At 42.6% G+C, this 24,148-nt stretch overlaps 1 protein-coding gene across 1 annotated transcript in view; it reads right to left on the reverse strand.

Moving 5' to 3' along the window:
* Positions 1–24,148, reverse strand: part of LOC146894167 (uncharacterized) — a 40,645-nt gene that overhangs the window by 10,091 nt on the left and 6,406 nt on the right. The window contains exon 5 of the mRNA XM_087907544.1: positions 15,810–15,909. Within this exon, the coding sequence (XP_087763670.1) occupies positions 15,810–15,909 (100 nt within the window). The remainder of the gene's footprint in view (positions 1–15,809; positions 15,910–24,148) is intronic.

A 24,148-nucleotide genomic window follows, 5' to 3' on the forward strand; every position in this document is an offset into this window, starting at 1 on the left:
TGCACCTGACACAAAGTAAAATTAGCCTGCACCCAAGGTACTGAATTTCCCTACAATTCTCTCAGACTCTGGGTTTTCAGGCCAGGAGGGCCTTTGAACCTGGTCAGGATTCAGGAGCAGAGCCTCAAAACAGCAACAAAATGTCAAGCCTGTACTCAGATATAGAGCCAACTACAGGTTACCACCACACATCACCCGGTGACCCCTGACTACTGTAAGCACTTTATACAGCAGATAACCTGATAAATTAGAAAATCAAAGCAGGAAGCTGAGATCGATGCCTAGAAACAGAACACCAACACTTAAGTCATAGTAAGCATCATCTACAACAGAGAAACACCTTCATGTCTCTCAATAGCAAAGTGGCTAAATAAAACAAAGCATTATCCATTTTATGAAATACCATATAGTGGCCAAAAAGAATGAAATACTACTTACTAACATCAAGTCCTTACTAACCGTCAAGGCCCATTCTGTTGTTTTACTTTTACTTTGTTTCTGAGAGTCTTACTATGCAGCCTTGCATGACCTGGAGCTTGCTATGTAGATCAGACTCATAAAGATCCAGCTGTCTTGAACTCATAAAGATCCAGCTGCCTCTACCTCCCTAAGTGCTTGGATTAAAGATGTGCTCCAGCACAGTGGCTAAAGGCCCATTCTTGAGACAAAGAAGGAACTATCAGAATAATACATAGCATCTATGTCATTTGTGGAGATAAAACTCTAAAGACATAATTTTTTTCTGGGTTCACACATTCTGGGTTCACACATTCTCTCTAGGGAACAGAAATGGGAGAAAGAATCAAAGATTGCTATATCCCATGTAAATTACTAAATTCCAAGCATGCTGATGTTTGTGGTACTGGGGATAAAGTGCTCCACAACTGAACTGCACGCTATCTCCAAACAGAAGGAGCAGTGGAGGAAGGCTACAAAGGACACCTGCGTCAAGTATTTCAAGTTCCTCCCACCCAACACAGCCTTCATGGTCACATGGCTTCAAACTGCCCACATCTGCGCATATTAACATAGCCTCCCAATGCCATATTCTCTTCTTGAACTTCTGGATCCAGGAAGTCTTGGTCACTAATCCTCTACTGGGGCCACTGAATGTAGAGGACAAGGGAAGACATGCAGCATCCAGAACAAGGAGCAGCTGGCATTGTTCCAACAGAAATTCCCAAAGGGGACAAAGGTTCTATGGATTAAAAGCAATTCTGTAGTACTAGGAAATGATGCAGGGGTAACCCAGTGAGGTCATGTGGTGACCCAATCTTACTAGAAAGGGTTAAATGAAGTGCTATGCTCTGGTGGGAGTTTTATAGTAAAGTGCAAAGACAGTAGAGTAGCAGAAAGAGGCCAGAGACTTGGAAAGGAAGGAGGTGAGGAGGTCATACAGATGAGACAAGAAGTAGAGATAAAAACTTTTGTAGCAAGGCATGGTGGTGTACACTTGTCATCCTAACACTAAAGGCTGAGACAGGAGAATTAGGAGTTCAAGGCTAGTCTGGACTAGCTACACAGAGAAATCTGGGCTGGAGCACTGTGGGTAGAAGATATTCTTCTCTTCAGGAATGCAAGGCTGAGGTTGTGCAGCCCTCTGGCGACTGCATTCTAAACTTTCAGATTCCTGAGCATCAAACATGAAATATTTGGTTGTGTTTTCCTGGTTACCCAAGGAAATGACACTGCCCAGATCTCACCTACAGCTGACTCATCACCTCTCTCACCACAAGCTCACATACCAGCTGGCTCTAGAAAAAACAAGCTGGTGAGAGCTGTCAAAGTCCTCTTGGGCCTGACCTCGCCCTGTAGAGCAGGTTTCATTTCAAAACTGAAAGAACTGAAGGACTGGGGAAATCCAAAGCTCAACAAACCAGGAACAGGTGGTTCCCATCAGAAGAGTCCCAGGCTAGAACTCAAACAGAAACCAGACCGCTGATAAGACACAGTTTATAGTGTCTGTCTCCAGCTTTGGCAGCTGATTAGGTTGTCCAGTATTTACAACAGGGCATGGTCACACTTATCCAGCTCCAGGCTACTCAAAAACCTCTATTCTCTATAGCTGAAGCAACTTTCTGATGTTATTGAGTTTGAGAATTATGAGGTAGATCCATTAACTGGAATACCAGGGCATAGGGATCCTGCATCTTTCACATGGGCCTCATTTTGAGTGTAAAGAGTTTTGTTACCTCTTCTTGATTCCTCATGAACTGCTGACAAAATTCCTGTCTCAGTAAACACTTTTCAATTTATTCCTAATGACCCCATGCTATGGAGAGACTGGAGCCCTGGAGCACAGCTCAGCAGGAGTTACGTGGCTGAGGTGGCTACCTGTGACTCAAGGCACATCACCTCACTTTTCTGGATTCAGTTTCAGTCTCCTTACCCGTAACAGAAGGAGACTGGAAAGCACCTGCACCAAGAAAAGGCTTAAATGTTCTTAAATCGGGGTTACTTTTAAAGGCACACCTCAGCACTCTATGACAAAATTCAAAGCGTAAATAAAATCCACAAGCTCCAGTAGTAACCGATTACTACTTATAAAGAACTGAGGAAGGACCAGCACTGGCCACTGGCACATGCTCCTCGCACTGGATACTTCATCTGCATTTCTAGAAAGAAACCCAAAATGCCAGAAAGCTGCAGACTGTGATCAGCAGTCAAGACACCATTCACACAGGGCCAAGGGCCAAGTATAGTGAGACATGCAGATGATCCCAACACTTGGCAAGATCTGAGGCCGGACTGTGTAAGTGAGACCGTGTCAAGAACAAAAGATCAACACAAAAAGAAATCAAGGATTGGAGAAGTTAAGAGCCCGGGCTGCTCTTCCAGAGGGCCAGAGTTCAATTCCTAGCAACCACAGGGTGGCTCACAACCACATACGATGAGATCTGCTGCCCTCTTCTGGCGTGCAGGCATACATACAGGCAGAACAGTGAATACATAATAAATAAATCTTTTTTTTTTTTTTTGCTTTATTTTCACTTGGTCCAAAACTTGAGAGGGGCTCCAAGGCGTTTGCAAAGCTGCCTAGTAGCTTCTTGAGAGGTTCGGGTGAAAGTCCTGAGGCTGGCTGGTGCAGAGCAGAGGTGGGAGCCTCTAGTCATACTTGAGAGTGAGCTATTCAGAGTTACTCGCCCAGAGATGCCTAGGGCCAGCAGCCAACCTGCAGAGGTTGGTCAGGTGGTTGCCCACCTTCTTGATGACCTTCACCCCCTCATCCAGGAAGTGGTTTTTGAGGAGGTCACAGAGATGGGGATCTGTGCGAGCAGAACCCAGGAAATTAAAGATCCAAGAGGGCCTGGTTCAAGTTCTTCTCCAAGGCAAAAGCAGCTCCTGGGTTTTACCCCACTCATCTTGAGATGGCTTCTGCACATCCTGAAAGAATGCAAGGCCTCCGCGACCGTTCTGCAACTTGATCAGCCAATTTGAAGAAGAAGTGGCCTACACAATCCAGAGCCATTATCATCCCGATCAAAATAGTAGCCCAGAGAGAGGTAGGTGTAGGAGGCCCGCAGGTGCAGGTTGACTAGGTGGTTCACAGCAGCCTCCACTTGGAATAATTCTGACGAACCTGGGAGGTCATGGCTGAGACGCAGTCTGGAACTACAAAGAGACGGTGCTGGCTGGTCCTGGGAGCTGAAGACAGCAAGAAGATGGTCCCAGAGGCTGCAACTGGAGAGGATGAGGAGCGGTGGAAGCTAACAGAGGGAGGCCCCGGGTCTGTTCTGTCCAAACACTGTTGAAGCAAGGCACAGATCCCCAGGATCTCCCAGGGCTGCTCCATAATAAATAAATCTTAAAGACATTAATATCCCTGTGTTCGCTACAGCACTATTGTCAATAACTACATGATGCAAGCTAGGTATCTCTGGTAGAATGCTGACCTACCATTCATGAGGACTTGAGTACCATACTCAGCTCAAAGAGAAACAAAATTTTAAAAAGTAAAAAAGGGGGGGGGGAGTAGGACAGTGACAGTGAGAAGGAGGGAAAAGGAAAAAAATGTAAATCACACCATAGAATCCTATTCATCCAATAAAAGTAAATTTTTTATAAGTCTGTCATTTGCAATAACATGGACTGAAGCAGGGGATGATCATGTTAAATGATTCAAGCTAGGCACAAAAGCAAGCACTGTACAATCTTTTCATACAGGGAAATAAGGAACGATGATCTCATGACAGAGAAAAATGGAATGGTGGTCAGAGGCTGGAGAGAGAAGGAATGGAAGATGGAGAGGCTACAATTAAGAATATGTAGTTTGGCCACGCTACACCAAAGAGGAAGACTACAAAGAGTGATAAAGTGCCATATATCCCAGAGGCTAAAAGATAGAGCTTTAATGTTTTTTTTTGTTTGGTTTTGGCTTTTGGGTTTTGTTTTTTGTTTGTTTGTTTGTTTTCACCACAAAGAAGTGGTTAATGTTTAAGCGGATAGGTGCTGTTTAACCTAATTTAAACACTGAACAATGTACATACATGTGAAAACATTACACTGCCCCTCCAAGAAATATATTTGGTTTCTGTTTTTCAGCTTAAAAATTAACTTAAATTTTAAAATTTATTATTTATTGGGGGGGTGCTATGTCATGTGAATGAGGGTCAAGGTACAGCCTATGGGAGCTGATACTCCTGCCACCATGAGTTCCAGGGACCCCACTCTGAGCCACTTTGCTGGCCTCCATTTAAATTGTTAAGTCACATTCCCCTCTTCTAAGAAAACCACTCCAAGAACTTTTTCACACTAGTATTTAAAACTAGAACGACGCCAAGAAAGACAAAGCATATGAGAAACAACATCTCTTCTCAGAACCTAAAATACCTTACAGTGAGGTTACCTGTGTCTTCCTTCAGACAGCCCAGGTCTGTGAGTTGCTCAACACCTAGTGGTCTACTGAGGTAAATGCAGCTTGCCTAGAGCCCAAATAAATTCCAGCCATTTTGTGGTTTTTCTCAAAATGCACAGGAGAGCCCTCAATACAATTCCCCAGCTTCTGTGAAATGAAGACTCCACCTCCATACATTCTCCAAGCTTGGAAGGACTGCGTATATCCCTCATTCATTCTCCACGGTGAAAAAGGCTTTGGACCTTGGAGTAAATATGACAAGAAGTGGTATACATCGGCTGGGCTGCATCTACCAAGTGCTTGGAGGTAAGAGGGCTTTTGTGCAAGCTGACCCAAGTGAAAGAAAAAAAAGAAAAGGCTATGGGAAGACGACGAGTGTGCCTGGAGACGAGCTAAGGCTGCCTACAGAAGATGGACGAGCCCTGTGGGGTTCCAAGTCAGCCTAAACTTAATGAGACATCTCAAATTTCAACTCAAAACAAAAAATAAAGCCTGGCATCACAGCAATCCCATGTACTCAGGAGGCAAGACTATAAAGGCTAGGCAGCAGAATCAATCATGTCTCAAAAAAAAAAAAAAAAAAGAAAAAGAGAGAAATAATGTTTAGTTAATGAGAACTATTTAACAACAGTATCAGTAAGTAAGTCAGACATTGTGATATATACCTATATTCCTAGGACTAGGGAGACTGAGGCAGGAAAATTAAGACTATCAGGCCAATCTGAACTATACAGCAAAACCATTTCAAAAAAACATAAAAAAAATATTCGCCCATCAGTGAAAGCACTGGATAGAATGAGGGTGGGTGTCTGTCAGGGGAGAGTAGAAAGCAAGCCTGTAGCAGACAGAAGATCAGAGACAAGAGACTATGTTAACACTTCAAAGGTTCTTCCGAGTTCTGAACTATCATCATCCTGAACTAAAAAGTCACTGACAACACTAAAAATTCTCTCTCCTGCTTGTTTTTTCAGATCCCCTAGGCAATATAACCCAGTGGCTAGAGGCACAGACCTGACACTACATCTGAACAAGTGTAAGCAAGTGTGAACACATTACTGAGCTGTTTTCTGTAAATCTTGTCTAGCAGTCACTACTCTCATAAGATTACTATGAAGATAAGGTATAGGGTATAGTTAGGTACTTAAAACAGCACTACACACATGAAAAGGTACAAAACCAGCATTTTGAAAAGACAAGGAAAGGAAAGGTGGAGCTGGGGAATGGCCTACTTGCTTGAGCTAACCTTACCTAAGCCTCAACCAAAGTGGCCATGGCTGTTGCTGACTAGAGGCTGAGTTTCCTTGGCAACCAGCATCAAGAAAGCCAGAGTTGTTGTGTTCATGGAGTGCTCATCCCTTGCCCTGAAAGTTGGCATCTTCTGTATGTTGAGACAGGCCCCCTTTGACTTGACAAGTGCCTCACTCCAAATTTAGGAGCTGAGTAGTGCTACCCTCCTTTTTATGATATGTCAGCATTCAAAAGGACCGCAGAGACCCTCTAGACCCACACTTTGCTTTATACATAAGGGTAAGAAAGATGAAATAAGTGAAGTCCTAGAAAAGAAAAACGGTGCTTTTAACCTGCTGAGCCATCTCTCCAGCCCTTTATTACCTCTTAAATCACACAGTAATACAACTTACTTTTTGAATTTTGTATTTTTTTGGACTAGGGGATATTCAACTAGTGGGGGGGGGGAGAAGAAAAGGAGGAGGAGAAAGAAAAACCTTGCAAATACAAAAAAAAAATCAAAAAATATTTTTACTCCTTATTTGTTAGTATTTCAGATATGGGGTGTTCAACTGGCACAACACACTTTTCATGGAGGCAGAAAGGTGCAGGGATCTAGAGCCAGAACACTCTGCTCAACTCCCAGCTCTACCACTACTAACAGTAGGCTCTAAGTGAGCTCCCTAACCCTCTTCAAACAATATAAAACACGCGTGAAAGTCAGGCAGTGGCAGCGCATGTCTTTAATCCCACCCCTCAGGAGGCAGGAGGAGGAGGAGCTCTGTGAGTTCAAGGTCAGCCATGAACTCTACAGTCTACAAGAGCTAGTTTCAGGATAGCTAGAGCTGTTACACAGAGAAACCCTGTCTCGAAAAACAAATAAAAAACCATGCCTACTCATAAGGTTTAAGAATTAGAGGAGATAATTCCAAGTAAAGCCCACATTAGAGCTCTCAGGGTGAGCGCCGGCTGCTCTGCTTCTCATCATTACTAATTGCTTGTAGATAGACAGGAGCTGGAGAGACAGCTCTCAGTGGTTAAGAGGACTTGCTGCTCTTGCAAAGGACCCGAATTCAGTTTCCAGCATCAACATCAGGTGGCTCACAACTGCCTATACCTTCATCTCCAGAAGGACCCAACACCCTCTTCTGGTCTCCACATGCACCCACACACATGTGCCTAACAGACACATAAATCAAAAGAACAACCACAATAATGGTAAATATAACAAGAGACAAGATCTTACTTCTAGTCCAAAGAATACTAGAACACTAAGGCATACATCTTTATTTAGCTCCTATTTGTGGCCCAGGAAACACACAGCCCTTCAGCAACTAAGGACTCTTTCATTTCTCTGCATGTGGGGAAGAACCGACTCAGAACAGAGGCACAGGCAGTAAGATGCTTAAAATCACAAAGGAAGGTCAGGACAGAGCCCAAGCACACCCAAAAAACTAAAACTCATCTCAAGTTCAGCAAGACACATCTCTCGTTTAGTCTCTCAAAAGTTATGTAGCGGAATGGTTAGCAGCAAAAGCTTTGAAGTTTAACTGCCTAAGACAAACTCTAGTCCAGTCCTTACACACTGTGTGACATATGCAAATGAATTAGCTTTTCTCTTGACTATACTTCTTTGTCTGTGAGAATTACGCTGTAATTATGACAGACATTTGAGAAGTACATCCTATTTACTTAACACTATGTCAAGCACCATACTTGGTCATGCACTTTGCATGCCACAACAACCTTAAGAGGGAGGTACTATTACCATCATTCTACAGAACTGCTCAATGCCACACGGTTACTGGTAAAATTGAAACGTCTGTTTAAGAGGCCTGATACCAGAGCCTACGTTCCAAATAGTCTTCAACTATTCTGCTTCTCCAAGTACCATGTACTGAAACAAAAAGCCACTCCATAAAGCGCTCAGCACAGGGTCTGGTCAGCCTTGCTGTGACAGCAGCCAGCATTACCCCTGCAGGAGTTCTGATCACACCTTCACTACAGGAAAGGGATAGTTTGATATTCTGTTGCTGTGACCAAACACTCTGACCAGAATATTAGAAGAAAAGAACTTATTTAGCTTCTACTTCCAGATCACACTCCATCACTGAGGGAAGTCAGGGCAGGCACTCAACCAGGAGCTAAAAAAACTACAGAGGAATGTGCTTGCTTATTCACTTGCTCATATTCAGCTAGTTTTCTTAAACAGCTCAGGCCCACCTGCCCTGGGATAGTGCTGCCTACTCTGGGCTGGGTGGGCCCTCTTCCATCAATCAAGAAGCACTCTTACAGACACAGGCCAATGATTGAGGCAATTCTTCAATTGAGGTACTCTCATCCCAGATGATTCTACTTTGTGTCAAATTGAAAATAACTACGACACACACCTAGGTATTTGGTTCCATTACTTCATTCCTTCATGAACAATACAAGGGCCTTTAGTCCCAGCACTCAGGAGGCAGAGGCAGGTAGATTTCTGTGAGTTTGAAATCAGCCTGGCCTACAGATTGACTTCTTAAGACATTCAAGGGCTACAGAGAGAAACCCTGTCTCAACCCCTCGTCCCTGAATAGAAAGAAACAAGACAGAATTGCTTGCCTAGAACATATCTCTACTCCAAGAGCTGGGGAAATGGTTCAGTGTTTCAGAGTTACTGTGTAAGCATGAGAACCTGAGTTTAGATTCCAGTCCCTATGTAACAAGCTTGGCCTGGTGCAGACCTGTAAATCCAGTAATTTGCAGGGAAAAGACAGAAGGAAGATCACTGGTACTAGCTGGCTACTATCCTAGCCAAAATGAACTCTGGGTTCAGGAAGAGACTTTGTCTCAAAGAAATAAGGCAGACAATGATAGAGGAGGACAATCAAAGCCCTTCTGTGGCCTGTTTAAACATGTGTACATGAACACATACTCCATACATACATGCACAAACATCATACATACCACATGCACATATATCCCTCCCACCTGATCTTAAGGGTATGCACATTTTTACGTGCGCACGTGCACACACACACATGCACGTACGCACGCACACATATACAAAATTCTCTATTCCATAAAAAGTGGTATACTATAAAATCTTTATTATTGTTAGTTAGGCAGGCATGTTGAAGCACACATAATCCTAGCAACTTAGAAAGCTAAGGCAAAAAGATGGAGCCTTCAAGGCAGCCCACGTTACACAACACCCTATTTTGAAAAACATAGGCCACTGAGACAGTTCAGCAGGTAAAGGAACTTGATGCTAAGGCCAACAATCTGAGTTTGATCCCTAGGACCCATATGGTTGATGGACATAATTGATACCCACAAGTTGTGCTCTGACCTCCACATGTATTGTGGCACCAGGTGAACTATGGCATAAGTGCATGCACACACATGCAAAATAAAAGTTTAAAAGTTTTAAAAACAAAGCATAGTAAGCTGGGCACAGTGATACAAGCCACTTGGAAGGCAGATGCAGAAGGATCAGGAGTTCATAGTCATCTTTGGCTATCTAGCTAGTTCAATGCCAACCTAGGCTGTATGAGATCCAGTTGGTCTCAAAATAAAACCTTTTATTCCTACCAAAATCCCAGCAAAATTCTTCAAAGACCTCAAAAGAACGGTACTCAACTTCATATGGAAAAGCAAAAAACCCTGGATAGCCAAAACAATCCTGTACAATAAAAGAACTTCTGGAGGCATCACAATCCTGACTTCAAACTCTTACTACAGAGCTACAGTACTGAAAATAGCCTGGTGTTGGCATAAGAACAGACAGGAGGACCAATGGAAACGAACAGAAGACCCGGATATCAACCCACACATCTTCGAACACCTGATCTTGGATAAAGAAGCAAAAAGTATCAAATGGAAAAAAGAAAGCATATTTAATAAGTGGTGCTGGCATAACTGGATATCAACATGTAGAACAATGAAAATAGACCCATATCTATCACCATGCACAAAACTCAAGTCCAACTAGATCAAAGACCTCAACATAAAGCCAGCCACACTGAACCTTATAGAAGAGAAAGTGGGAGGTACACTTGAACACATTGGTTCCCACTTCCCCTAAATATAGGAAGCACAGACACTGAGAGAAACAATTAATAAATGGGACCTCCTGAAACTGTAAAGCTTCTGAAAAGCAAAGGACACGGCCAACAAGACAAAACGACAGCCTACAGAGTGGGAAAAGATCTTCACTAACCCCACATCAGACAGAGGCCTGATCTCCAAAATATACAAAGAACTCAAGACATTGGACACCAGAAGATCACATAATCCAATTAAAAAAAAAAATGGAGTACAGACCTAAACAGAGAACTCTCAACAGAGGAATCTAAAATGGCTGAAAGACACTTAAGGAAATGCTCAACATCCTTAGTCATCAGAGAAATGCAAATCAAAACAACTCTGAGTGAGATTCCATCTTACACCTGTAAGAATGGCCAAAATCAAAAACACTGATGACAACTTATGCTGGAGAGGTTGTGGGGAAAAGGGAACACTTCTGCATTGCTGGTGGGAATGCAAGCTGGTACAGCCCCTTTGGATGTCAGTGTAGCGATTTCTCAGAAAACTAGGAAACAACCTTCCTCAAGACCCAGTAATACCACTTCTGGGTATAGATCCAAAGGATGCTCAATCGTGCCACAAGGACATGGGCTCAACTATGTTCATAGCAGCTTTGTTCGTCATAGCCAGAACCTGGAAACAACCTCAATGCCCCTCGATCGAAGAATGGATAAGGAAAATGTGGTACATTTACACAATGGAGTACTACATAGCAAAAAAAAAAAAAAAAAAAGACATCTTGAATTTTGCAGGAAAATGGATGGAGCTAGAAAACATTATTTTGAGTGAAGTAACCCAGACACAGAAAGACAATTATCACATGTACTCACTCATAGGTGGCTTTTAAATATATATAAAGCAAAGAAAGCCAGCCTACAAACCACAATCCCAGAGAACTTAGACAACAATGAGGACACTAAGAGAGACTTAGACTTATATAGATAGATCTAATCTACATGGGAAGTGGAAAGTAGAAAAAGACAAGATCTCCTGAATAAATTGGGAGCATGGGGACCTTGGGAGAGGATTGAAGGGGGGAGAGAATAAGCAGGGAGGGGAGCAGAGAAAAAAGTAGAGCTCAATTTAAAAAATGCCTTTTATTACTCTCCTAATAAAATAAATACTCTTACAATTTTTTCAAAACAAGGCAGATATATATTTTCTAAAATTAACATATTTCTACCCTTTTCCTCTTATATTCTCCTGTTCTCAAAACTGACATATTCATCATTTAATTCTCACAAGGAGAAAGATGGGTCTCATTTGCCATAATCTCTACTTGACAGGCATAGAAACTGGCATTTGGAGAGACTCAAGACTACAACAGCAAGTATGTGAGTGCCCATTGCTAGGGAATATTATTTTAAGATGTGTGACTTTTGGGGCTGGAGAGATGGCTCAGTGGTTAAGAGCATTGCCTGCTCTTCCAAAGGTCCTGAGTTCAATTCCCAGCAACCACATGGTGGCTCACAACCATCCGTAATGAGGTCTGGCGCCCTCTTCTGGCCTGCAGGCATATACAGAGACAGAAAGAATATTGTATACATAATAAATAAATAAATATTTTTTTAAAAAAAAGATGTGTGACTTTTGTTTATGCTGCACTTGTTTAACTCTGTAAAGCTATGGTTCTCTGCCTATCTAAAACACCTGATAGTCCTAATAAAGAGCTGAATGTCCAATAGCAAGGCAGTAGCAAAAACAGGTGGGGCCAGCAGGCAGAGAGTATAAATAGAAGGAGAAATCTAGGCAGAGAGAGAAAGAAGAACAACAGAACAAGGAGAGAGGATGTCAGGGGCCAGCAACTCAGCTAGTCACAGAGTAAGACTAAAAGTGAGATACACAAAAGATAAAAGACTAGAGGGAAAAGGTAGTTTGGGTTAATTTAAGTTATGGAAAGCTGGCTAGAAACAAGACAAGCTAAGGTCAGGCATTCATAACTAAGAATAAGCTTCTGTGTGTGATTTATTTGGGAGCTGGATGGTGGGCCCCTCAAAAAACCGAAAGAACAAAATACACAATAGGCCACAACTACTAGACAAAAACATCTATAGCTAAGAAGAGGCCAAGATGGAGGAGATGGCAGTGTCGGAAGGACACCAAATTGAACTAGGCATGTTGGCACACAACTGTATTCTAGCTATATTCAAGGTTGAGAGAGGAAGATCACTTTACACTCATCAGTTTGAGATCCACCCCAGCAATGGAGTACCACCCTGAATCCAGAAAAAAGAGGGTGGCTGAGTGTAGTAGAGCATGCCTTTAATGCCAGCACTTGAGAGGGAGGGACAGGTGGATCTCTCTGAGTTCAAGGCCAGCCTGGTCTACAGAGTAAGTTCCACCACAGTCAGGACTGTGTAGAGAGACCTTTGTAGTACAATTAATGAAAACCCAGAGACAGATACCTGAAGGTCAGAAAAGCAAAACAGCCAGTCAATGGTTCTTATCTCTACTTCAGTCCAAAATGGTAATCCTGTCTCCAGAAATCCTCAGAATGAGACTGAGAGCTGTCTCTTCCCATTTTATATTCCTCTCTAGTGCTGGGATTAAAAGCATGCACCACTACCGCCAGGTTTCTATGGCAACTAGTGTGGATACTAGGATTAAAGGTGTGTGTCACCACTGCCTGGTCTGTACGGCTGACCAGGGCAATTTTACTTTCTGATCTTCAGGCAAGCTTTATCTATTAAAACACAAATGAAATTATCACTACAGACCTTGTCTAAAAAGAAAGAAGAAAGGAAGAAAAAAGAAAAGGGAGGGATGAGAAGAAGGGCAGACCAACAGCAGGCACAATGAAAATGGAATTTCTTTTCCACACTGGAAATAGAATCCGGGGACCTGACACCTAATAACAGGAGCGTAGATATTTGAATGTGTGAGTGCTCTTGAATGTGGAGGCCAGAAGGTGACATCAAGCATCTTCTTCAACAAGCACAGTGGTAAACACCTTTAATTCCAGCACTCCAGAGACAGAGATACACAAATGTCTTGTGAGTTTGAAGCCAGTCTGGTCTACAGATCGAATTCCAAGCTACACAGTAGTAAGATCATGTCTCCAAAAAAAACCACACAAAAACAACTTCCTCATTTCTCATTCATTATTTACTTGAACAGGGTTTCTTACTGTCACCAATTTAGCTAGTTCTATCTAGCCAGCTTGCCCCAGGGATCCTATCTCCAACTCCCTTGCCCTTGGATTACAGAAAGGGCACCATAATCATTTCCTCTGAGTTTATGCGGTTCTAAGGCTCCAATTCGCAGGTCTCTGCTTACTGAGTTGTGTCCTCAGTCCTAATAAGAGGGTGGGAGGGGGTTGGTATTTTAAGACAGGGTTTCTCTGTGTAGCCTGGGCTATCCTGGAACTTATTCTGTAGAGCAGGCCAGCCTCTAGCTCACAGAGATCTGCTTGTCTCTGACTCTGCCTCCCAAATGCTAGGATTAAAGGCATGCACCACTGACTGGCCTAATAATCGGATTTTAAAGAAGCTCTTAAAAAGATCATAATGGGGGAACAGAAGAGGATAACAGAATATAAGTGACAAGAAGGAGACAAGGACTACTTAGGAAGTCCTGGGATAAGGTACAGAATGGGGCTAGGCGATAGAAAAACATTTTTTAAAAGTCATAACCTCCAACCTATAATTTCAGCACTAGGAAAGCGGAACCAAAAAGATCCAGTTTAAGGCCAGCCTGATCTACATATAGCCTGTCTCAGAATATAGCCATTCTCAGAATAAGAGAATGAATGAATAAAAAGAAAGAATGAGTCAGGCAATGGTGACACACGTCTTTAATCCTAGCATTTAGGAGGTAGAGAAAAGAGGATCTCAGTGAGTTCAAAGCCAGTTTGGTCTACAAAGCAAGTTACAGGACAACCAGAACTATTACACAGAAAAACCCTGTAACCCTGTCTCAAAAAAAAACAAGACAAGACAAGGAATAAGAGTGATTAATAAAGGAATTGGAAAGTCAGGCAGTGGCAGCACACACCTTTAATCCCAGTACTCAGGAGGCAGAGGCAGGCAGATCTCTGAGAGTCCAAGGCCAGTGTGGTCTACAAGAGCTACAGGGCAAATAGGGCTGTTACACAGAGAAACCCTATACTAAAAACCAAAAAAAAGTAAATAAATAAATAAATGTAAAGGAATTGGGACAGGGAGAGCACAGTGAGCACAGAGATCAGTCTGTGCTACAGTGAAAGCCTATCTCAAAAACAATAAAAGTTGGCATGATGGCACAAGTGGGAACTTCACATCTGATATCACTTGGTTAGACAGTCCAAAGCCAAGGACACTACAGATACTATGAAAAATGTCCTTCTAGCCAGGTGGAGATGACGCACGCCTTTAATCCCAGAATTCAGGAGACAGGCAAGCAGATCTCTTTGAGTTTGAGGCCAGCCTGGTCTAGAAGAGCTAGTTCCAGGACAGGCACCAAAGCTACAGAGAAACCTTGGCTCGAAAAAAACAAACAAACAAAGAAAAGAAAAGAAAAATGTCCTTCAAAGCTTCATGTACAGTATGTAACAAATGCAAGCCTCACATTCAGACTGGGGTTCCACTTCATACAGCTCATATGTATATAAATATTCTGGAAACAAAGCACCTCTGCTCCACAGCATGCTGGAAACTCAACCTCTAATTTCTTACCAGCCTTTCCTTGTATCCTCATCACATAGAGGAGACACCCTTTTCACTGCTGATATGGTCTATGAAATTCTTCTGACATTTATTTTACTTTCTTACATATGTGAGTGTTTTGCCTGCACGTATTATCTACACACCACACTTATGCAATGCCAGCAGAAGCCAGAAAAGGGCTTCCGAGCTCCTAGAACTGGACTTACCGACCATTAGTTGTCATGCTGGAGCTGGGAATCAAATTCAAGTCCTCTGGGTAAACAGCCAGTGCCTTTAACTGATAAGCCATCTCTCTAGCCCTGGAGACAAAGATTTTAATAATCAATAATGTTGAACAAATGTTTTGTCTAGTTGAAGTAACTGTCTCTGAGAACAAAAGTATCTGACAGCATCTCACTTGGTGCTCAGTAGGTGGGATCAGAGAAACGATCTAGCGAAATATGTTATTCTGAATAAAGTAGCAATTTCTCTTGAATTCTTTTTCCTCCTTTCTAACTCAAATATCCTCACCAACTATACAAAGCCCTAAGTTTACACATATATTTCTCCCTAAAGACAAACCCTGACAGATGACTCAGTGGTTAACAGCACCTGCTCTTGCAAAGGACTCTGGCTCAAACCTATATGGTAGTTCACGACCATCTGTAATTCCAGTTCTAGAAGAAAATCCCTCCTCTGACATCCTTTGGCACAGACACATGTGGTACACATACTTATATGCAGTCAATGACTCATTTACTTAAAAAACAAAAACACAAACCAAAGCCAGACAGGGTGGAGAACACATACATGCCAGCACTTAAAGACTAAGGTAAAGGACTAAGAGTTCAAGTCTCATTATGAGCTATGTGGAATGGTCCAGGTCAGCCTGTACGATACTGTGGTGAAATAGAATTTGTTTAACTAAGATGTGTTACATTTGTTGGTGTTGTAGAACGATTGTTAACTACGTAAAGGTGTGTTGCTTTCATTTCTGATGCATTTGTTTAACTAGGTAAAGATGTGAGAGTACTCACTGCTCATGGCACAGGCGAGGCAGCCCCAAGCCCTGAAGAATGGTAGTATGGAGTCCTGAGGTGGAGGTGTGCCTCTTCCACGCCATGCTGGGCCACAAGCCTGTCGGGGTGAAACAACACTGCCACAGGATTTGTATTCAAGACAAGTTCAGGCAGAATATTGGGCGCCAGGTCCCATCCAAGGTCATCTGGGACCATCTGAGCACTATGTATGACATGCAGGCACTGCATGAGTCTGATTCTTCCATTCCCAAATCCAGAGGAACTTTGTCCTTCCCAATGAGATCATTCAGGTAGTCCAAGACGGAAAAGTGGTCATTGAAGAGGAGATGAAGGAGGAGACGAAGGAGAATGTGGACCCACACACACACACACAGTGGGGCTGATGATTTTTCATCTTCAGGGAGCTTGGGGAAAGCATTAGAAAAATCCAGCAAAGACAAGGAGAGTAATTCCTCAGATTTGGGGTACAAAGAAGGGGAGACAAGCGGAAACACAGCCAGGTCACTGACAAGAGCCTGACTGCCAACAGCAATCCTTCCAGCCCCAATGCTGCCAGGAGGCGCTGAACATAGACACTTCAGTCCCAGGTGACCACAAAGATGCTCCAACGCTACAGGCCCTCACTGCCTGTTATTAGGTACCTGGGTGAATGCGACCATCCAGCAGAGATGCTAGTAGGGGCGTCTACTGTGTCATCAGACCAGCAAAGCTCCTGATTGGTCCAGCATTCACTCTGCTTGGATGGTAAAGCCTCTGAGACAGCTTCTCGCTTTCTCCTGGTTGGTTCCATCTATGCCCACAGTGTGTGAAGAGGAGCAGGTGCATGGGACAGTCCTTTGACGGAGGGAGCCACTCATCTTCCCCGGATGCCCACTCTTTGCATTGTCTTGTCCTGTGAGGCTCCAGTGTGCACCAGCATTAGGAAACGATGTCTTTGGAGTTCATGCAGCACATGCTGTGCACCAAAGGCCTCCCCCATCTGGGAAACAGAACTGTATATTTTGCCTCATTCACCTGTAGTGTAACAATGTATAATTTGGTTGGTATTTCACTATTTTGTTTGTTTTGTTTTTCAAGACAGGGTTTCTCTGTAGCTTTGGAGCCTGTCCTGGAACTAGTTCTTGTAGACCAGGCTGACCTCGAACTCACAGAGATCCACCTGCCTCTGCCTCCCGAGTGCTGGGATTAAAGGCATGCGCTACCACCAGCTGGCTCACTATTTAATTTTTAAGAAGCCTATTTTACTAATGTTTTGTGTGAAGAAAAATAATGCAGAAGTTAAACTTGTGATGTATTTTTTCTGAGATGTTTTGTTTTAAGGTAACTACTGAGATACCTCTGGCTCTGTTTTTATATGCCATATACAGAGAATTTTTAGCAGTTATTTTTATAATTTTTGTAACTTGGAAAAGACCAATTAAGGACGTGGAATAAAGGCATAGCCATCAGACTGAAAAGCCACTGGAGGGGGGTGGGGGGAGATGTGTTGCTGTTTTGCCTTACCTACCTAAGGCACCTGATTGGTCTAATAAAGAGCTGAATAGCCAATAGCTAAGAAAAGAAGGAATAGGCAAGGCTGGCAGGCAGAGAAAAAAGGAGAGCCAGTCAGTCAGCTAGGACTCCATCAGCCAGCCAGGGAACAGCAAGGGGCCATACAGACAGACATGGAGGAAGTAGGACACACAGAAAGGAAGAAAGGTAAAAGCTCCAAGGCAAAACATAGGTGAAGAGAAACAGGTTAAATTAAGTTATAGGAGCTAGTGGGATAAGCATAAGATATGGCCAAGCATTCATAACTAATAAGTCTCTGTATCATGATTTGGGGGCTGGCAGTCTGCTATAATACAACACAATGATTTCCGTCTGAACCACACAGTAAGGTGAACCTGCACTACAGTGAAACATTATGTCTCAAAATTCATAAAGCAAGCCCACATGGTAGCACACACCTTCAATTTCAGCGCTACCGAGAAAAAGCCTGGTGGATCTCTGTGAGCTCATGGTCATTCAGAGCAACACAGAGAAACCCTGCCTCAAAAAAAAAAACTTTATTGTCGTTATCTTCTTCTTAGGTACTGCTCCAAAATAAACACTTTCACTTTCTGCAGTCTGGCAAGGACAGCTGAAGTGTCAATAACCCAGGGCTGGAGATATGGCTCAGTTATCAAAGTGCTTACTAGAATGCACAAAGCCCTGAATTCCATCCCAGAACCACATAAATTGGGTGTGGTGGTATATGCTTGTAATTCTAGCACTCAGGAAGTAAAGGCAAATCAGGAGTTCAAGGCCATCCTCAATTACATAGTCTTAAACCAGTCCAGGGCTAAAGACCCCCAACTTCAAATAAATAAATAAATAAATAAATAAATAAAATAGGTCACGCTCTTCAAACAGAACAAAAACAGCCATTAGAAATTAGGTAACATGCAGGGCAGTGTTGGCGCATGCCTTTAATCCCAGCACTTGGTCCCCGTTAGTATAGTGATGAAAAAAAAATCCCAGCACTTGGAAGGCAAAGGTTGGTGGATCTCTGTGAGTTCAAGGCTTGGTCAATAAAAACTAGCTCCAGGATAACTAGTGCTGTTACACAAAGAAACTCTGTCTCAAAAAAAAAAAGAAAAAGAAAAAGAAAAAGAAAAAGGAAAAGGAAAAGAAAAGAATTGGATAATACAGGTAATACAGGCTGGAGAGATGGCAAAACACTTCCCAAAGCCAGGCAGAGAAATGCAGGTTTGAAAGCTGGAGAGATGGCTCAGAGGTTAAGAGCACTCACTGGCTGCTCTTCCAGGGGTTCTGAGTTCAATTATCAGCAACCACATAGTGGCTCACAACCACCTATGATGAAATCTGGTGCCCTCTTCTGGCACGCAGGCAAACATGCAGGCAGAACACTGTATGTATAAATAAATAAATCTTAAAAAAAATTAGGTAACAAAGTCAGGCAGTAGTGGTGGCACACTAGGGAGGCAGAGACAGGTGGATCTCTGTGAGTTTGAGGCTGGTCTGGTCTACAGAGTAAGTTCTAGGACAGCCAAGGTGGTAAAAGAGAAATCCTCTATCTTAAAAAACAAAAAACAAAAAACAAAAAAAAACACAACTCCATTGTAGCACAAACACTCTCCATTCCTTCCAGAAATGGCTGGCTTTAGAATGACTGTGCTCTCGGCCTCTATGCTCTAACCAGAATCTCCTTCCTTTCCACCCACTTTACCTGTGAGACTCCGAATACCATCCTTACCATTCTCAGATTTGTTCCAAAGCTAAACGCCCTCTGCATCATCACTGCACCCTCTGCTATTTCATATCCTAAGACTTAACATACTATCCTGGATTGCTTGTCTGTCTCCTTCCCTGAACCATAAATAATTTGAAAAGCAAAGACAAAAATCTTTTTTTTTTTTTTTTTGGTGGGGGGAATGACAGAGAGAGGGTAGGGAGTGGTTGGTTTAAGAAAAAGTCTTTCAGCAATCCACACCTCAGGTTCCCATTGAAATTATAGGGGTGCACCACCACCTGGCTTCACTCCTTCTTCGATCCCAGTATGTAGCATATATCAAGCAATTAGTTATTATTTACTAACTGGATATAATGACTTTTATGCAAGTATCGTCTGTGATTTTTTTTTCCTTGTATGAGGCAGAATTTCATACTATCTCCTAGACTAGCCTCAAACTCATTAACCTCCTGACTCAGTCTCCCAAGTGCTGGGAACACAGGTATGTACCCCATTCCCAGTTCCCTTTGGTGACTTTGGTAATACATTTTCCCTGATGAACCAACTGAATTTAGGCTAGTATTAAAATTATTGACATGGAAACCTATCTCCAGCTGATAGAAAAAAAAATCCTTACTTGTTAAAGGGAATAGAGAATTGGGGGCTGAGGTGGCTCAGTGGTTAGGGGTACTAGCTGCTCTTCTGGAGGACCCAGGTTCCCAGTATCTACAAAGCAGCTCACAACTATCTATAACTGCAATTTCAGGTGATTGGTGCCCTCTTCTGGCCTCCTCAGCGGTTAACAGTGTATGTACATTATACCACGTGTTAACAGAAAATAGATAATCACATATTTTCTTCTGTCTTATTCATTCAGCATTTTCCTTCCGTTCCTCATTTTCTATCTTTTATATCAGTATTGTGTCCTCTTCTTTCCCTTTAAGTTCTCTCCACACACCCATCCACATGCCTTACTATCCAGGTTATCTGTGAGCACCATTTTATCCAATAGGGAAAACTTGGGTCAAGAAGGGCCCAAGAACTTGGGCCAAGGATATTTCTTGTGTCTATCAGGGAATCAGCAAATGACATCCTAACAGAAAACAGGGTCACCAGGACAAACTGCAAAGTAGGTAGGAAATGTTTCTAAGCTGTACTTTCTCAATTTACATTTTCTTTATTTGGGGGGAGCAGTTAAAAGGATCAAACCCACAGCCATGACACACCAGGCAAAGACTCCACCACTGAGCTACATGCCCCAGCCCTACTATCTATAACTGTTTTATTCATGTTTATGTGTATGTACAAATACCACATGTATACGGGTGCCCACAGTTGCCTAAGAGGCCAGAAATGGGTGTCAGATGCCCTAGAGGTGGAACTATAAGCAGCTGTAAGACACCTATGGGTGATAGGGCAGTCAGTAGGCACAATTAACTGCTGAATCAGCTCTCCAGTCCTTATTAATTTTTATTTTTTGGCCAGATGTGATAGCACACATCTTTAATTCTAGCACTCCAGAGGCAGAGGCAGGCGGACCTCTGAGTTCAAGGACAGCCTGGTCTACACAGTGAGACTCTACCTGAAAAAATACAAAAAAGAAGCTAGAGGAAAGGCTCTGGGGGTTAAGAGCACTTTCTGCTCTTACAGAGGACCCGAGTTCAGTTCCCAGCATCCACAATAGGCAGCAGTAACTCCAGTTTCAAGAAACCCAACACCTTCTTCTGGCTTCTGCAGGCCTGCACACATGTAGTATGCATACAGACAAGCAGCCATATACACACAAAAATAAACAAAAAATTTTAAGTCTTTTAGGGACTACAAGATGGCTCAGTGGTTAACAGTGTAAATTATTCTTCCAGAGTACCTGAGTTCAAGCTCAGCACCCGTATCAGTCAGTACATAACTGCCTACAACTTCAGCTTTTGGGGATACAATAACTTATTCTGGACTCTATGGGCACTGCACTAGTGTGTACTAACCCACGCAGACACACATACATACACATAATCAAAATGAAGGTTTCTTTTTAAAAAGTAATTTTATTTTAACTGTGTGTGGGCAGGTATGTATACATGAATGTTATTTTAAATAAACATGAAATAGGGGATAGAGAAATGGCTCGGTGGTTAAAAACACTTTTGTGTTTAAAAAGATAAAAACTAGCGTGATGTACTAGCACAATCTTTTAATCCCAGCATTCTGGAGGCAGAATCTCCAGATCTCTGTGAACTCAAGGCCAGCCAGGTCTATAGATCAAGTTCCAGCCCAGCCAGAGCTACACAGCAATACCCTGTCCCTGTTTCAAAATAAATAAATAAATAAGGAGCTGGGCGTGGTGGCGCATGCCTTTAATCCCAGCACTCAGGAGGCAAAGGCAGGTGGATCTCTGTGATTTCTCGGCCAGCCGGGTCTACAAGAGCTAGTTCCAAGACAGGCTCCAAAGCTACAGGGAAACCCTGTCTCGAAAAACAAAACACACACACAAAAAAAAAAAGAAGAAGAAAAAGAAATAAATAAGGAGTAGTCAATTTGGTGAGATTCTAGCACTTAAGAGTTTAAGGTAGGGGCTGGAGAGATGGCTCAGTGGTTAAGAGCACTGGCTGCTCTTCCAGAGGTCCTGAGTTCAATTCCCAGCAACCACATTGTGGCTCACAACCATCTGTAATGGGATCTGGCGCCCTCCTCTAGCAGTCACATGATGCGGGAGAATTGTCTGTATTCTGTCAATCATATTTTAATAAAACGCTGATTGGCCAGACAGGCAGTATAGGCGGGAAAACCAGACAGGAAGTAGAGGTGATGCAATGAGAACAGGAGAATTCCGGGAAACAGGGAGGTTCCTCTGCCACTCCTGCGCAGACCACCGAAGAGGCAACATGTAAGCTGTCACACTGAGAAAGGTACGGAGCCATGTGCTAACATAGATAAGGATAATGGGGTAATATATGTTATAAGAGCTAATAAGTAGCCAGAGCTAAGGGCCAATCAGTTTATAACCTTATGGAGTCCTGTGTGTGATTTCTCTTTGGGATTTGCCAGCTGTGGGGTACCAGGTGGGACGGAAACCCCAACAAGCTGGCCCTCTTATATATTTCAGATATGCATTCTTCATATCTTTCAAAGACTACAAAACATGGCATTTAATGTTTTAATAACTTAGAACTTTTCATGACAATGAGACACGTCTCCTCCTGGCAGCACCAATCTACTTCAAGAGGAAGATGGGCATCGAAGAGGCTCCTTATGGAGTTTGATAGCCATTTTGGGCAAGAAACTGCTCTTGCCTGAACTGTTATATAAACTGGACACAGAACCCGCAGAGAGAGGACTGTTAAACTTGCCTAAAGGTGAGATGATCTTTCGGGGTTCCTGATTCATGAAAGAGTCTGCGAGACATTCTGCAGGACACAACAGATAGTGACGGAACTGCCTTTAAAATTTCCTGCTTCATGAAAATGTCTGCTGAATATTATGGGCCTGAAGGCCAAAAATGGATGCCCCAACGATACAGAGAAACTTTGGGTGACTGTCCAGGCAGCGAGATGTCTCTGTCATTTCTAGAGTTTTGGAAGTTGCTTACTTCTTGTTTACTTAGGTAATATATCCTTCTGGAGTCTTTGATGGAGTTGAAGAATGGATAGTCATAGTTATAGTTTTCCATTATTATGATAAAGATATAGTTATAAATATTATGACTAAAATTCTTGCTTGATAACTGTTTTGTTATATGTAATTTTACTATGTTAAAATGAAAGCCTTTCTTTTTTGTTTAAACAGAAAAAGGGGAAATGATGGAGGAGGTCCATCAATATGTCCATTGTGTTATATTCATTGGTCAATAAAGAGACTGCCTTGGCCCTTTGATAGGACAGAAAATTAGGTAGGCAGAGTAAACAGAACAGAACGCTGGAAAGAGGGCAATGGGGCAAAAGCCATGGAGCCAGCCACCAGGTCAGACATGCTGAATCTTTTCCGGTAAGCCACCACCTTGTGGTGCTACACAGATTATTAGAAATGGGTTAATATCAAGATATGAGAGTTAGTCAGTAACTCTCTAGAGATAATGGGCCAGGCAGTGCTTAAATGAATACAATTTGTGTGTTGTTATTTCTGGGACTAAGCTAGCCGTGCGGGAGCCGGGTGAGGTGAAAAGCAGGCCTGCCCACAGCCCCTCACTACAGTCATACATGGAGGCAGAATGTTGTACACATAATAAATAAATAAATCTTAAAAAAAAAAGATAGGTAGGAAAATTACAAATTTGAGCCAGGCAGTGGTGGCACACACCTTTAATTCCAGCACTTGGGAGGCAGAGGCAGGCCAGTCTGATATACAAAGCGAGTTTCAGGACAGCTACAACTGCTACATGTAGAAACCCTGTCTCAAAAAAAAAAAAAAAAAAAGAAAGAAAAGAAAAGAAAAAAAATTACAAATTTGAGCCAGCCTGGAGTGTATAGTGAGACACAAGAACACAACAGGGCCTGAAAAGATGGTTCAGCAGTTAAGAACACTGATTGTTCTTTCAGAGAATCCAGGTTCAATTCCCAGCATCCACATGGTAGCTCACAACTGTCTGTTACTCCACTTTCAAGGGACCCAACACCCATGGCAAAACACTAATGCACATTAAAAAAAAAAAAAGTATAAGGAATACAAAAACAGGTGTAGTAGTATACGCCTTTGATCCCAGCATTCAGAAGGCAGAAGCAGGCAGATAAATCTCTGTGAGTATGAGGCCAGCCTGATCTACAAAGTGAGTTCCAGGACAGCCAGGGCTGTTATTGTTATGTTGAGAAACCCTATCTCAAAAAACCACACACACACACACACACACACACAGAGAGAGAGAGAGAGAGAGAGAGAGAGAGAGAAGGGAAGAAGAGTCTCTTAACCCTTAACTCAAGAAAATCAAGGGCCTGAGGTCATTCAAGTAGATGTTCTTCTGAGTCTCGAGTACTACTTTTTTGCTGTCAAAGTCATAGCCACAGGCATAGTCAAAAAAAAAACAATCTACAGTAGTTGAGAGTCACCTCAAGTCCTAACAAGCTGTCTAATCTTCAGCAAGTCTTTCCCCACCCACAGATTGCTCTTCTGTGAAGTGCACATTTAATAACAGTTG

This window comes from Myodes glareolus, chromosome 6 (genome assembly GCF_982192425.1).
Source record: "Myodes glareolus chromosome 6, mMyoGla1.1, whole genome shotgun sequence".
NCBI classification, from domain to species: Eukaryota; Metazoa; Chordata; class Mammalia; order Rodentia; family Cricetidae; genus Myodes; species Myodes glareolus.